This window comes from Mastigoproctus giganteus, chromosome 4 (assembly GCF_048544385.1).
Source record: "Mastigoproctus giganteus isolate SK-2022 chromosome 4, ASM4854438v1, whole genome shotgun sequence".
In the NCBI taxonomy this organism is placed as follows: domain Eukaryota; kingdom Metazoa; phylum Arthropoda; class Arachnida; order Uropygi; family Thelyphonidae; genus Mastigoproctus; species Mastigoproctus giganteus.
The window spans coordinates 92,991,923-93,009,268 of NC_143578.1; the positions used below are offsets into that span (position 1 = coordinate 92,991,923).

The window sequence follows — 17,346 nt, forward strand, 5'->3', positions numbered from 1 at the left end:
ACTGTGACCACTGCCACCTAGTGGTTCGTTTATCTGCAGATTCTTAATGCATGAAGAATCACTGCTGATAATCAAATCAAGAGTATTACTCCCTCTAGTTGCCTCCCGAACATGCTGATGTAGAAAACAATCATCCAATAAATCCACAAAAACCCTGATAGTGTGTGAGTAACCAGCCCCCAAATTCCAGTCAATATCTGGGAAATTAAAATCTCCCATTATAAGACTCTCTGATTTACTGGCCCACTCTATTTCCCTGTACAGTTCCTTATTATACTCATCAGAGTCATTAGGCCTATAGCACACTCCTACTCTCAATTTTGATCTCCCAATGCTTATGTCACACCAAACTGACTCAACACTGCACTGTACGGCGATGTCGACTGGCTTCACTTCCTTGGTTTTTATGTGTTTCTTAACTAATAGCATAACCCCTCCCCCCTTCCTATCCTGTCTATCCTTTCTGTAGACGTTGTACTCCCCAAATTGCAGTTCTGCATCCCTTATATCTGTGTGACACCACGTCTCTGATGTCCCAGCAATATCTGCCTTTGATGTTTTGAGCAATACCTCAAATTCATCAAATTTATTTACTAAACTGCTAGCATTGGTGTACACGCAAGTATACCTGCACCTGTTTCTATTCTTAGCTACCCTAACACAACCCATGTGTTTACTTGTACCGCAATGGCTCCCAGCAGTCTCTGAAATACCATGCATCTTGTTTTCCAGGCTTCTGCTCATTCTAATAGAAGCAGTGCAAGAATCGCTACTGCGCTGATCATCTGCTGCGCATGTGCTACTGCGCTGATCAACTGCTCACGCTTGCATTACATGAAAAGATGTAATTCGCAGTCAGTGTGTTAATACGATATAATTTATTATAAGAAATATTTTACTTCTCTTTTCTCACTTTTGATTCTGAAAAGTGCCTAGAGCCTACAAACATTAAAATCTAGCCCTGGTATGTTTCTCTATAAATTGCGTATGTTCTGCGGTTGATTTGCTGGATGAAATACGCAAATTTCCAAGATAAAAAAATGATGCTACCGCTAGTCTTTCCCGAATTAATTCATTCTGTTGTGAAAAATGACCATAAAAATTCCTCGCGTCAATGACAGGATTGAATCTTTCACACTTTTTCGGGAGGGTGGTGATAATATCAACTAAGTTACCCATGAGGGTTTTTGTTAATTAATATCAATGTGAAATAATTTGCAGATATATTTATATTGAATGGTTTTCTGTTAATTTCATTGTAGATCACATTTTTTTGTTTTTCTTTAATTATTGAATAGTTAATATCCGAGGTTATTATTTTCTGTCGTTGAAAAATCCTGTAAGCCCCTCTTACCTCTGTGTTGGCTGTACCCACAGATTAATATTAATCTATGGGTCGTACCGGGCCATCCTTTTCTTATTATTGGTAACAATGGCCGAATTTATTTCTTGCGTATATCTGACTTTTTCTATATTATACGAGTAATCTGTAAACTGGGGCGGACTGTTGTTGTTGTAGTAGGGTTATTAGTAATATTAGCCATATGGTGCGAGGAAACCTGAGGCTTATGTTGCACCAACCAAATAAAAAATCCCCGAGTTATCCTGAGAGAGAGAGAGAGAGAGAGAGAGAGAGAGAGAGAGAGAGAGAGAGAGAGAGAGAGAGAGAGAGAGAGAGAGAGAGAGAGAGAGAGAAGAATGATTATATCCAGCGCTCAGGAGGGTGTGCCAAGCCCATACTCACCAGATCTGAGCCCCTGGGGTTATAGTAGCATCAGCGACTATGTCCATATTGCTCCGTGTATACTGTCTGTAAATTGTGTTGGTTCTGTGGTTGGTTTTTTGCATGTTGGACGACTGACTTTGGGAGTCGTCGGGATCAATTGTAATTGTAATTGATCCCGACGACTCCCAAAGTCAGTCATGGTTTTTTTTTCCTGAAAATTAGATTTTTCTTCCAACATGCAAAAAAACCAACCACAGAACCAACACAATTTACAGACAGTATACACGGAGCAATACGGCCATAGTCGCTGATGCTACTATAACCCCAGGGGCTCACATCTGGTGAGTATGGGCTTGGTACACCCTCCTGAGCGCTGGATATCATCATTCTTCTCTTTCTCGGTCATTTTCGCTGCTTTTTTTTGGGAGTCGTCAGGTTCAATTACAAGTCAGTTATGTTTGGTAATAGCCTACAAAGGCTATTAACCCCCGTAGCAATTGTCACCTATCCTCCCAGGCTAGTTCTCCCCCAAAAGATAATTAAGTAATCTGTTGTTCATCCCTGCCGGTACAATTGATTTTGCTGCATTGGATATTATTGATGTTCAAAACAAAAAAAAAAAAAAAAAAAGATGAAAGCGGGAAGAGCCAGGATGAATCTGATGCTGGAGAAATTATTTCTTTGGGAAATATATTACTGTTTGAAAAGTGTTAAATGAAATATCCCTTTTCCTTTCACTTTTACAAATGGACATTTTGAATGCTGTATTATGAAAGCAACGCAAGAAATAATCATTCAATTTTTAAATTCTTGGGCGTCAAAATGGCGCTTAGCGATGGGTACAGTCGAGCATATTCCAATTACAGTAGCTACTTTTGGAGCATGCTCTGTTAACTTTGTTTTAGACGTGTGGAGTTTTGTTACTTGCTTTGTGGTTGTTATGGAACTTTTTTCTGTTTTCCTGTATGTTTAAAATGTGGCGGTGTTATTATTACAGGTTGAATGTATTTAAATATGTGAAATATGAATTACTTTAATTTGCGTCAATATCGTCGTTTCGGATGATAATTGTGAGCTACTTTATTTTTTGCTTTCACTTGTATTCTTGGTTATGGCAAGTTGGATGAAGTTTATGTTACGTGTGGATGGATAGCTTTAACTTGTCATCCAGGGAGATAACGATACTATCCATGTTGTTTTATTCTTTAGTGTTGCCATTGAAAAAATGGGTGGCATTTACTGTGAGTCAAATATTTTGACTACCATTCTTGTTTTACTCGTTTTATGTGATGTTTCGGGATCTGAAGTGTTGCAGAATTCGTCATTATCCAGGCCAAATCGTTTCGAGCTGGAAAATAATCTTGATTCAAGAACTAGTCATGATAGAACTCAAAATGTAAATAGAGTATTTGAGGAGAGACACGATAAACCACTGGAAAGAAGTATGACATCAGCTCAGCTTGAGCAAGTCGGTATTAGCAACGAAGAAAGTTTCCATGGTGTATATTTAGGAAATGAAGCTAAATTGATTGGTACGCACCTTCGGAAAGTTAGCAATGATGAACTAGGGGTGACAGCAATGCAAGTGAGTTCATTCGATTGTTTGATTTTCTTTTATTATTATTATTTTTAAAATTTGAATATTTTGTGGCTTACTGAAAAAGAAAAAACGGAAATCAGCGACTTTCATTTCAGATAAATATCTCGCATTATATATATTTTTGTTTCCTTACACACATACTCTTTAACAATTAATGTAATAAATGAATTACGAAATGGTAGGTTCTTCTAATTATTACTTGGATAACTAGTAGCATGCGGCTATGTAGACTGAAGTATTTTGATTTTCCCAGCAATGATACGTTTTCTGCTTTAATGCATTCTAACCTGAACACGGTCTCACTTTCAAAATAGTGGCAAGAGGAAGAAGGCAATGATAGTCATTCCTAACCCGCAATGGTTAGTATTAGTTAGGGTGTTTATCCCCACCCGCCTTGCCGCTGTTTTAAAATCGGGAACTCGTTTTTATATTTTTAAACAGCAGGAAGGGGGGAATAAACACCCTAAGGCAGAGGCAGTCTGGAGGGGGATACATATTTTAGTTCCCCTTTCATGCACTTGTTTAAAAAGTATGTGCAAAAAATTGTTGGATATACTCTAGAAACCGAAATAAGGAGAAAAAAGTCATATAAACGTGCCCAGTTCTGAATATTTACAGAGTTGTGACTCATTGAATTTTAAAGAATGCCTGATGTTTCGAATGAAAAAAAAAAAAAAAAAAATACATAACATGAAATAAGTAAAAATAAGCACATGCACTTAGTAAAAATTTTCATGCGTACTGGGTACATGTATGCTTATTCTTATTTTTGTTTTTGCCATTCAAATTCCATAGTAATTTTTTTAAATTAAAAAGCCATAGCTCTGTAATCTTTCAAATCAGACACCTGTTTATGACTTGGAACACCCTCTATAGATATTTGGAAGGATGCTGTCTGTCTTCATGAAGATGAAGACATGGCATCAGACTTTGACTGCCTCTCTATATACAGGGTAGTTATGATTAAAGTATGTTACTTTGGTCATCTTGTCTACATGAGTAGGTGTAAAATTATGAATCACCTAGAAATGAAATTTGAAATAGATGGTGTCTAAACTAGGGGAGGTTATCCTTTTCCTGCTACAGGTCATGTTTGCAATGCATTGTGGGCCACCTAGAAATTATGTAAAAGAATTTTGCCAAGTTTGTAATAAAAAAATTAAAACAATTTTATGTTTACATAAAATAATTTTATTATTATTATTTCATTAACTTATTTACAAATAAATAGGCTAATGCCCTCACAGAATTGATGTAAGAAGCTCACTGGTTGGATTAAATTCAATCTGGAAGGCATTAAGTCATCATCATCAGCCATTATCAATCCACTACAGGATGAAGGCCTCTCCAGCATCTTTCCAGTTCCTTCTGTTTTGTGCAATGGCCATCCATTTACTACCCACAAACTCATGAATTTCATCTGTCCATCTCCGTCGTGGTTTTCCAGGTTTTCTTCTAGCTCCTCGTGGGTACCATTCTGTTAAGGTGGAAACACATTATTATCACATCACGGAACTCTCGTCATGTCCCGGTTTAGTGTAAACTGCGAATTTGGTCGCATAAGAAGCGTCACTGTGACGTAGGGTGGCCAGATTAAAATTTTGATCTCGAGGTACTAATGCTTATGTTTGGGGTATTCATTCCTCGTTTAGAGGTACTTGCATTATATCTTAAGAAAACCAAACAATTTTAATAACAACCATTTTATTTCTATATTTTGTTGATTTTTACAAGTTCGTGGAATATAAAATTAACCGAATTATAGCCCGTTCTTTAATTCGTTTAATTTTGAAAATTTTATTGCAAGAGTTATAAGCACTAAAGGAAACTTTTTATAAATATTAACATAATTGTTTACAATACACATTCAATAAACCTGATTTATTTTATCAAAAGAAAATATTTACCTTGCAATACTTTTCATTTGAGTGAATTTTCTTTAACACTCATTTTTTAGTGCATTTGCGTAAAATTCTTTGCAATGACATATTGTGATTGGTTTTCGGCAACAGTTCTCCTTCAACATTCTTTAGGTGTAATTTATTTCTGTCCTTTTTCCATTCATTAAACATTGAGCTAAATACTCGCTCACTCATTGCATTTGAGTGAGGCAAACCAAAAACAAAATTATTTTTTTATGTATTACGTACTTTGTACGCATTTAAAATTTTTATCGAAACATCTCTGGTCCTTTGTCTCAATATTTCTACAGAATGATTTCAACAGAACATATTCTTCATACAGCAAATCAATATTGATATTGGTAATTTTAAATACAAAAAAAGTTTGTTGCCTGAACCATTACAACAAAATAAAAAAGAAGTCAAGTAGAATGTAAAAGGTTACAAAGTAAGCATAATATAAATATTGTACAACCCTCTTTGTAAATAGAATAGAATGTAATTTTTTTGTCTTTAAGGGCGCATTTAAACAACAACTTTATCGTTAGTTAATTCTTTCTTCCTAAATAATCATCTCAACAGGTTGATTTATGATTTCTGCTTTTTTTCAAATTCTCCATTTCAAACGTTAAAAAAGGGGGTATCTTGGAAATTATTATAATTCCAAAAGGTGTACATCTGGCAATCTGTAATGTTGTATATCTGTCATTCTCTTTGAGGAAAGCTGAAGCAAAATGAATTGCCACAGTTCATCCTCTTCTTCAGATTTCGAAGAAGATTTAGAAAATGCATGAGCTTCTCTTATAGCCGAGAAAACAAAAGAGAACACAATGGAATCATGACAAACTGGAAGAGAATAGAAAAAGGCGAATTCCATCATTTACTGCAGGACTTAGAAGATGAAAATCGTTTTGAGATGTACTTACGGATGAATAAAGAGGAATTTAATTTCCTATATAATCCAATTAAGGATGATATTCAAGGGCAAAATATGCAACTTCAAAATTCAGTCAGCACTAAGGAAAAATTAGTTGTATGTTAAAGGAAAGTTAAAATACTGCAAGTTTAATTTTTAATAAGGAATTATTCTGTCAAAATACAAAACAAAATTTTTAATGAAATTTAATTACAACAAAAAACTACTTCTCAACCCTAAAAATTGAACTTGTAAGAAATTGTTATGAGTTGTGCAAATTGAAATGATCCACTTGTTCATCCTCTAACTTTGTCAATTGTAATTCTGTTGGTCTATTTTCCTCCTTTGGCCATTTTTGAGCATCCCTGTGACTGGACATTTGCTGTGAGTATGCTGAGTAGCTGGTCGAAGTGTGGAGGTGCTTCGGAATAGGCACAGGAGCAATGCCCTTGTTGTTATTTGTTTTCGGATATTCCTACTTGTGCACTCAAAACAGATTATTTACTTCAAATTTAATTTTATATTAGCATTTCCTCCATTTTCCTCTTGTCACACCTAACGAAATTTCTGTTGGAACAGAAAAATCTCAGCTCCTGACAATGTCATTCAGTCTTGAAGCCCGACGTGTTATCTTGTGAATATCGCCAATGACAACAGTGTTCTCCCAGCAATAAACTAATTGATAAATATAGCTCCCGCCCATTTGACGTTAGACATGTATACAAGTGAAGTCTCGTGAAGTGATAGTAGTGTGTTTCCGCCCTTATTCTCTTAGTCCATCTATCATCATGTCTTTGAGCTACGTGCCCTGCCCAAGACCATTTTAGTTCTTTAGTTTTGATAAGAATGTCCTTTACTTGACTTTGCTGCCTAATCCATGTGTTTCTCTTCTTATCTAACAGTCTGATTCCCAATATAATTCATTCCATTCTTCACTGTATCGTTCTCAGCTTCTCTTCCGTTTTTTTGGTAAGTGCCCAAGTTTCACTTCCATAAGTCGTGGTGGGTAGTATACGTACTATTGATTCATTATTTTACATTTCAGACAAATTGGGATATTGCTCTTCAGTATTTGACTATATTTCCTAAATGCTATCCATCCAAACTTTATTCTTCTCTTGACTTCCAGCCGTTTATCATTATTACAGCTGATGACTTGTCCCAAATAAGTATATGACTCCACCTTTTCAATTACTGCTCCTTCAATCATTATATCCTTTTCTATGACATACTTGTTCATCATTACTTTTGTTTTAGCCATATTCATCTTTAGTCCAAAATCCTTACTATTGATTAAGATTTTCTTCTAATTCTTTGGGATTGTGGCTTATGACCACAATGTCATCTGCAAATCGTAAATGGTTAGGTATTCTCCATTCACATTGACTCCTTTCTGTGACTAGTCTAATCTTCTGAAAGCTTCCTCAAGGGCAGCAGTAAACGACTTGGGAGATATTGTGTCTCCTTGTTGAACTCCTTTCTCAATTTTAAATTTATTACTGTCTTTGTCTAGTCTAATAAAGGAGGTAGCATTCTCATATATTTTCTTCAAAATCATAATATGTGGGGTATCTATGCCTCTCCATTAACTGTGATATTACGTGAAGGTGATCCATAGTTGAGAATCCTGTCCTAAAGCCAGCTTGCTCTTTTGGTTGATTCCCATCAAGTATTCTTTCAAATCTGTTAGCAATGACCCTTGTGAACAACTTGCAGATGTGGGATAACAAGCTAATTGGTCTATAATTTCCAATTTATGATTTATCTCCTTTCTTATGCAGCAAAACTATGGTTGCATTATTCCACTCCTTAGGCATCACATCTTTTCTAATGCATTTTGTGAAGAGTCTTGCCAGTTTTTGTGCCATGTCTCTTCCTCCAATTTTAACAGTTCTGCAGTAACTTCATCTTCCCCCGGGGCTTTCTGAGTCTTTATTTTCTTCAACACGTCCTATCTCATCAGGAAGGATATCAGGTATGTTGTATGTATTACTAATTTGCAATTCATCTTCCCCACTGCTGGCATCATTCCCTAGCTCCTTGTATAATTCTCTATAGTAGTCTTCCTGCTATTTGAATTATGCCTTCTCTGCTATTTATAAGTACACCATCTCTGTTCTTCAGTTTCAGTATCATTTGTCTTTCTCTATTACTGCTCATGGCTGCTGATTTAAATCCTTTGTTTTCCCTTAATGCTTGTTCTATTTTTCTTGTGTTAAATCTTCTTGTGTCCTCTCTGAGTCTCTTTCTACTGGCTTTGCATAACTCAGTATACTCAATTTTCTCCTTGTCAGTGTTTATCTTGATCTTCATTTGTTGTCTTCGGTTCATCATGACCAGTGTTCCTTGACTAATTATTTTTTTCTTTGGATTTCTTTTTACCTATAGGTTTCTTGGGCTTTATCACTTTCAGAAAGTTGTAATATTCCTCGTCAATATCTTGGTCCTGAGCCATCTGCAGAAACTCAAACTTGTTCTTAAGTTCCAGTACATACTGCTTTTTCTCTTCTTCTGTTATCTCAAAGACCTTCGTATTATTTACTTGAGTCAATTTTTTCCTTTCTTTTCTTACGTCTATATCAAGTGTGCATCTTACCATTCTGTGATCATTTCCAACATATACATTGTTCAGGACACCAACATCATTCACAATATATCTTCTGTTAGTGAGGATGAAGTCAGTTTCATTAGTTGTTAAACTATTTGGGCTCTTCCATGTCTGGGCTCTTTCACCCTTTTCTTGAAAAAAGTGTTTAATACTGACAATCCTCGAGATTCTGCAAATTCCACAAGTCTTTCACCACCAGCTTATAAATCCTGCTCCCATTATGCTGAAACTGACTCAATTTCTAGAAATAAAAGTGGAATTTGCCGGGGTGTTCCTAGGGAATGTGGTACCCAGGATGTCAATTGCAATTTGGCACCCCCTCAAAATTATTTATATATTGTGTTATACTTTTATTCATATAATGATAATTAATAAATAAAGTAATACAATTATAATTATTGACTATAAAATATTTACATAATCACAACTGATAAATAGTATAAATTAAAAATTAATTAGAAAAGAAACAATGAAGGTTATACATATAAATGTATTATGCTTATACATATAATATATTTATAAAAGTATGTTTTTATATATATATATAAATTATATATTCAGCTTCAATATTCATTATCAAATAACCAATGTATGCACAGTGGAAAATCTTAGTGGCATGTCACTTCAATTCAATGAGCAAAACCACAATGAAGTAGCAACTGAATGGCTGGTCATCGCCACGGGCTGCTGCACATTCTACTCAGGTGGAAGTTTCATAACTTAGCTTGTCTTATATAGACCCGGGGCAAGAACGAGCTGCACCATCTTCCTAAGCAGATTAGCTCCTCTCTCAATTCCATTCATAAATAGAATAAACAAATGAGCCCTGCACAGTTTCCTAGAAGGGTACAGTGAACAGTGTTTCTGGAAATTTTTTCACCAAGAAAGTACAGCCAGGTAAAAAAAAGCTGGAGTCCACCTGGACCTTGCATGAGTATTGAAGGGTTAATTTATATAGTAAATTTTAGAGTAGACAAGCATCAACAAAAGTTCAGTAACAATATTCATATTCAGAAAAATATGACATTTAAAATTTTTCTTCGTGTGTGTAAGTAAGTTTCTGGTTTTCAGCCGTGCTCCTTGAACATTGCCACCTAGGTGCAGTATATACCCCTAGCACTCATGGGACAACCTGCCTACGGCGCCTCCGTAGCCAGGTGGGAAGGAGCAGCAGTGCGTAGAGCACGCTTCTTGATTAGACCGGGGTTCGAGCCCGTCACCACCAAATATGGAGGATGCAGAAAGGTCAGGGAATGACCACCGCATATCCTGGAGCAATATGGCCTTAGTTGCTAATGCTCCTAAAAACCAAAACAAAAAAAAAAAAAAAAACAACCTGCCTATTGGAATTTGAATTGTATAACAGTGCTTTTTCCCAAACTTCTTTTGATTACACACATGCCAAAAATAATTCAACAGCCTACTCAGAATGTTGTTGACAACTGGCCCGTTTTGTTCCTTAACTTGGTAGTAATCGTAATGCACAATTTCTTTTGTTTCAGACCAAAAAACATATAAACAAGAGTAAGGAGAGGGAAGATTTACTATGCACACTTAACCAAGACTGTTTTGAAATTGATTGGGTTAATTATTAGTTTTCAAGGCGGCGGGGGGGATTTCAGAGCTAACTGACCTCCAAGTAAGAAGCATGTGAAGAAATAAATGTATCAATATTTTTATATATTAATCAGTAGTTGTATTTTAATCAATCAGTTACATCAGCATGTGCAATTAAAGGAAGTTGGAGTGAAAACATTGCTGTATGATGGAAAAATTGATGACATCATTTGAGGTATGTCACAACAATCATTTTGGAAAGCTGTGCTATATGCATTTTGCTCCACTCAAAATTTTCATATTGGTTGTGCAGTTTTTACATTATGAAGAAATGAAATGAAGTTTTATATCACTGTTATTTTATATTTAACTTATTTTACATAAAACAACTTTTTTTATATATATTTTTTTCACACTGGGAGATAGACCTTTGGTCTAGACCAGCATTTCCCAAACTACGTTCCATGAAAAATCGTAATTAATAATTAGAAAAATAAGACAATCTTAAATTTTACATATTTGTAGCGTACACCACTTTTGTATCATTATAATTTTTAACATTTTATTTTTTTTTTCTGTTATTAATATACTGGCATAGACTAATAATGGCGCCTCCGTAGCCAGGTGGGAAGGAGCAGCAGTGCGTAGCATATGCTTCTTGATTAGACCAGGGTTCGAGCCCGTCACCACCAAATACGGAGGATGCGGAAAGGTCAGGGAATGAACACCACATATCCCGGAGCAATTATGGCCTTAGTTGCTAATGCTCCTAAAAACCAAATAACAACAACATAGACTAATAATTAGATAGACCGCAGAACACGAAACTTTGCATAAATGTTCTATAAATATTGTGAGATGAAAAGTGTTCCTTGGCTATAAAAGTTTGGGAAATGCTGGTCTAGACCATGCTTACTTTTTATAGGCAACATGCAAATGAAAAGTTCTGCTTCTCCACTAGTTCTCATCATAATGCCAAGTGTTATTTATTTATAGTTTTTTTCTTTTATGTGATTTTTAGCAAAAAATTAGTGAATTTTTTTGTAGTCACATGTAGAATACTGCATCTTAAGAATTTGAATGTCGCATTTGAACAGAATATGTCAATATTCTAAAGAAACAATTTTGCCAGTTCTGTAAAATGAATTTAACTCTGACTTATGTTTACTGCTAGTACCTTATTTCTATCAGACCTTGCCACTGTTCATGTGCAACAAAAAATGATTGGGGTATGTGGAGATTTTCTGATAACTTGGTTGTCTTTGAGAGTGTCAGTGTAATTTATTGTTATGGCAGTGCATTATTTTATTTAAATTAAATAGTGTAAGGAGAATAAATTTGTATTCCACATCAGTAAAACTGGTTGCTGCTATGCTGTTAAGGGGTCTGTTGCCATTTATGTATTTATTCTATTAAAATGACAAAGGAATAATGAAAATGAATTTATTCATTTTTGTTTTTCCTTTGGAAATATTTTTCTCATAAAAAAAACAAGAAGTTTCATCAGGAAGAGATATACTGGGGTGTGCTTGGTGTTGCTTGTATTAGTAGTAGTAGCAAATGATACAAGAAAGCAAGCCTATATAGTGTCAGCAACAAACCCCCCCAACACTTCCAATTTCATTTCTCCATTGCCTCTAACAGCCTATCTAGTTCTTCCTTACATTTATTCAAACTACCCACCTCCACAATACCAGATGGTAGTTTATTCCAACAGTCAACCACTCTGGCTAAAGGCAAATTTCTGCACATCTGACTAGCAACCATCCTTCCTCAATTTGAATTTTTATGCCCCTTGTGTGTAGTCTGAGAAAGAGGAGGGATTCCATGAGCATTGAGCTTACTCCATCCATTCGAGGCCTTTAAACACCTCAATCAGATCTCCTCACAGATCTACCCCTTAGAGTCGGGAGTCTAACCTGGTCTCTGTTCACTGAAATTTGCAAAATTAAAGCCTTTCCTGGTAAGAGCAGCCTTTTGCTCCCCTCTTTTGTTGCCCTTCTCTGCACCCATTCCAACAGATTCACATTCTTCCTAAAATGGGGATTTCAGAACTGTATGCAGTTCTCAAGGTGTGGCCTAACAATTGTATTATGCAATGGGATAATCACCTCTTTATGCTTGCTACCAAAATTCCTGTATATCATTGACAAAATTTCTTGTCTTGGCAGCCTGATTGCACTGCTCAGCGAAATACCAATCTCACTGCACAATTACCCGATGTCTTTTCATACTCCACTGCCGTGAATATGGTGCCACACAACTGGTACATTAAAATTGCACCATTTGCCACTTCTTAGCTCATCTGCCTAATTTGTCCAGATCTTGTTGCAGTACTGTTCCCTGGTGCTGTGATTAACAACCCTGCAAACTTCCATGTGATCTGCAAACTTAGACTTTAAGCCTGATATTTGAATGAGCATATATCTCGCACAGTTTTTTCATTGGATGTGTTGTTAGGCCGAACATTTTGTACTACAACTGACAGGATTCTAGTCAGAAATGTAGTATTGGTATATCAGTCATCAATACCATTAATAAATATAGAAAACAACAGTGGACCCAGCACTGAACCCTGGGGTATTTCACTAATAATATTAGTCCAAGAAGAGCAGTGCCCATTAATAATCACTCTGTTTTTTACTACTCAACCATACATTCATCCACGGCATCAACTTGGCCTGAATGCCACACTGCCCCAGTTTGTATAGCACTTTTATTTGCAACAGTATCAAAATCTTTTCTGAAATCGTAAGTACAGTGAGACCTTTATAAGGAACTGCCCCCCCCCCTCAGTGATACCACCTTTGCAAAAGACCAATATTTCTTAGAATGGTTTTAAATAAGTGTCCTGTATATCGCTGCCAAACAGCAGGATTAACCGTTAATCCTGTTGTTTGGCAGCGATGTATTCCATAGATTTCTAGGAATCTCTAATTTCGGGTAAGACAATGGTTGTCTTACCCAACCGCGACTGTTAATCCCATTGTTTGACAGCTGCTGTATTTCATAGATATCTAGTAATCTGTAATTCTCTAAGATGACCATTGTCTTACGTGACCAGGACCATTAATCTTGTTGTTTGCTGGCCAATGTTTTTCACAGATTTCTATGAATCTGGAGTTTTTTAAGTAATTGTATAAATATTGCTACCAAATGGATAATTTCATTAATTTATTTCTGATTTATCCATCTTTGAATATAGATGTAATGGCAGAAAAAAGCAACATGAAAATTTTAAATTTAGAAAGATGCAGCAAAGAGTTTATCACAAATATGGTTGGTAGAAAAGCATAATTGTGGTAAAATTGAAATTCAAAAATTTTACAAGGAAAAATAATATTAAAGAAAAGTGGATTTAGAATGCAAATAAAAATATTCAATGAGAAACATATCAAGAAATTAATGAGTTAATACTCAATTAGTTTGACAGTGCTCATGCTAGAGGAATTCCAGCAAGTGATAGAGTACTACAAGAAAATGCTTTCAATTTTGCAAAAGCTTTAAAAAATAGACACTTTTTTTACTAGCAATGGATGGTTTAGTAAATTTTGTAATAGAAATAACATTGTTTTGAAGACTGTGGTGAAAGTCCATCTGTGAATAAAAATGATGTAGAACAGTGGATTATGCATTTGATGTCTTTATGCAGTATGAACCCAAAGATACCTTTAATGTAAATGAAATTGGCCTCTTATGCTTTATCAAGTAAATTGTTAGCATTTAAAGGTTCTAATTCTTTTGGTTATAAACCAGAAAAATAAACAGTGACAATTTCACTGTGTGTAAATTCTTTGGGACAAAAAAGAACAACCATTGATAATTAATACTGTGCTGAGACCAAGATGTTTAAAAACATTTAAGGGCACAAAAGGTGATATAGTTGTACACGTTGGCACTAATGACATTAAGAGTAGGAGACCGGCGGAATTACTTGACAAGTACAGGTCACTGATGAAAAAAAGCCGTGAATTAGGGTTGAAATTGAAAGTGTCTGCAATTCTGCCCAGACACGATAGGAGGGAGTATATGATGAGAGCCCTGTCAATCAATTCGGCCCTGGAAAGATTGTGCAGGGCTCAAGGGGTAGAATTTTTTTCAGCCTGGTCTGTACTTGTTAACAGGAGAGACTGCTTCTACAGGGATGGGATACACTTAAATAGAAAGGGTGCAAGAATGTTTGCTGATGCTATCGAGGCAATGTTAGGTGGGTCGGAAAACTGCTAGATTGGGGGGATACAAGGACTAATAGATTAACAGTAGCCACTGGCAGAGGTGAAAGTGATTCTTGCACTGCTTCTATTGGAATGAGCCGCAGCCTGGAAAATAAGATGCAGGATATTTCAGAGACTGCTGGGAATCATTGGGGTACAAGTAAACACATGGGTTGTGTTAGGGTAGCTAAGAAAAAGAACAGGTGCATGTATACTTGTGTGTACACCAATGCTAGGAGTTTAGTAAATAAATTTGATGAATTTGAGGTATTGCTCAAAACATCAAAGGCAGATATTGTGGGGATTTCAGAGACGTGGTGTCACACAGATATAAGAAATGCAGAACTGGAATTTGGGGAGTACAATGTGTACAGAAAGGATAGACAGGATAGGAAGGGAGGAGGGGTTATGCTATTAATTAAGAAACACATAAAATCCAAGGAAGTGAAGCCAGTCGACATCGCTGGACAGTGCAGTGTCGAGTCAGTTTGGTGTGACATAAGCATTGGGAGATCAAAATTGAGAGTAGGAGTGTGCTATAGGCCTAATGACTCTGATGAGTATAATAAGAAACTGTTCGGAGAAATAGAGTGGGCCAGTAAATCAGAGAGTCTTATAATGGGGGATTTTAATTTCCCAGATATTGACTGGAATTTGGGGGCTGGTCACTCACACAGTAGCAAGGCTTTTGTGGATTTATTGGATGATTGTTTTCTACATCAGCATGTTCGGGAGGCAACTAGAGGGAGTAATACTCTTGATTTGATTATCAGTAGTGATTCTTCATGCATTCAGAATCTGCAGATAAATGAACCACTTGGTGGCAGTGATCACAGTGTGCTGAAGTGGGAGTTACTCAAAGAGGTAACTACCATTAGGGGTAAAGGGAAGGGGTATTGCTTTCGTAAAGGCGACTACAATGGACTGAGACAGTATTTAAATTCTATACAGTGGGATCAACTGATGATATTGCCAACAGCAAATTCAAAATGGGAAGCATTCAAAGAACTTATCGTGGAAGCTACTAGGCTTTACATACCAACTAAGAAATATTGTTCAAGGTTTAGGCCTAAATGGTTGTCAGATGAACTAATGAGGCATATGGCAGAGAAGAAAAATGCATGGGATACATACAAATTAACACGTGACACGGATGCCTATGATAGATACAAGTTGATCTGTAACCAAGTTACAAAGGAGGTTAGGCAGGCGAAGGCAGATTACGAGAGATCCTTGGCAAGGGATGCGAAGAAAAACAGCAAAGAGTTCTTTACTTATGTAAACTCTAGAAGGAAGGGGATGAATCAGATTGGTCCACTTGAGATCGATGGGTCAACTGTTGATGACCCTGCTCGGGTAGCTAACAAACTAAATGAATATTTTGCATCGACATTCACACATGAGGAGTTATTCAGCGAGGGGAATGCCAGAGGTGTATTCAACTCTAGCAGTAAGCTAGAGAATCTTGTAATAACTGAGAGCAAAGTGGAGGAGAAATTGTTGAAGATAAACACAAGAAAGGCACCTGGGGTGGATGGGATCTATCCAGTTATATTAAAGGAGGCAGCAAAGGAGGTAAGCAAACCCTTAGCCATAATTATGAGAGCTTCCTTGGACTCAGGGGAGGTACCCATTGACTGGAGATGTGCAAATGTGACCCCAATTCACAAAGGGGGATCAAAGGCTGACACAAGTAATTATAGACCTGTGAGTTTAACTTCTGTTCCCGGAAAATTAATGGAGGCACTGGTGAAAGAAGCACTGCAGGATCATCTAGACAAGACTTCAGTTATAGCTAGGACACAGCATGGTTTTGTTAAGGGGAAGTCTTGCCTGACCAATTTGATTGGATACTATGATGCAGTCACAAAAGAACTGGATGCAGGGAATAACTTTGATATTATATACTTGGATCTTAGAAAGGCTTTTGATACTGTTGCACATGGAAGACTGCTGCACAAATTGGAGCAGTGTGGCATTGGAGGCAAGTTGCTGCTATGGATAAAGGGGTGGTTGAGGGGGAGAAGACAGAGAGTGGTAATCAATGGACACTGCTCATCGTGGACTAATGTTATTAGTGGAGTCCCTCAGGGTTCAGTATTGGGGCCTTTATTGTTTTCTGTATTTATAAATGATATTGATGATGGTATATCAGGCTTAATGTCCAAGTTTGCAGACGATACAAAGGTTGGCAGGGTTGTCAAGGACACTACTGACACTATGCTGCTGCAACAGGATTTGGAAAGGTTGAGCAGATGGGCTTCGAGGTGGCAAATGAAGTTTAACATTGACAAATGTAAAGTACTACATATGGGAAACAGCAACCCCAGAGCAACGTATCAACTCTGTGGTACTACACTGACAGTGGTAGAGAATGAAAGGGACCTGGGGGTGGTGGTGCAGGCAGATATGAAGTTCTCTGAGCAGTGCAGACGAGCTGCAAGAGTAGCTCATGGTGTATTGTCAATGATATATAGAAATTTTTCTAGCAGGGATAAGGAGGTGATTATTCCCTTGTATAAGGCAATGGTCAGGCCACACCTAGAGTACTGTATACAGGCCTGGAGGCCTCATTTCAGGAAGGATGTAGAGCTGCTGGAACGAGTACAGAGAAGGGCAACTAGATTGGTGAATGGGACAAAGGGGTTCTCTTACGAAGAAAGGCTTAAGTTTTGCAAATTACAGTGTCTGGAAACTAGGCACCAGCGGGGTGATCTGATAGAGGTGTACAAAGCCTTGAATGGTTTGAGCATGCTCAATGCTGATGGGATTCTTCCTCTAGCTCAGAAAAATCACCTGAGAGGGCATAAATTCAAATTGAGGA

General features: G+C 36.8%; 1 protein-coding gene across 3 annotated transcripts in view; it reads left to right on the top strand.

The window, feature by feature from the left end:
* Positions 1–2,763: 2,763 nt before the first annotated feature.
* LOC150086917 (VWFA and cache domain-containing protein 1) overlaps positions 2,764–17,346 on the top strand; it is a 464,860-nt gene continuing 450,277 nt past the window's right edge. For all 3 annotated transcript variants that reach the window (XM_090372820.1, XM_090372822.1, XM_090372821.1), the window contains exon 1: positions 2,764–3,311. In XM_090372820.1, coding sequence (XP_090228946.1) covers positions 2,952–3,311 — 360 coding nt within the window. In that variant the 5' untranslated portion in view covers positions 2,764–2,951. The remainder of the gene's footprint in view (positions 3,312–17,346) is intronic.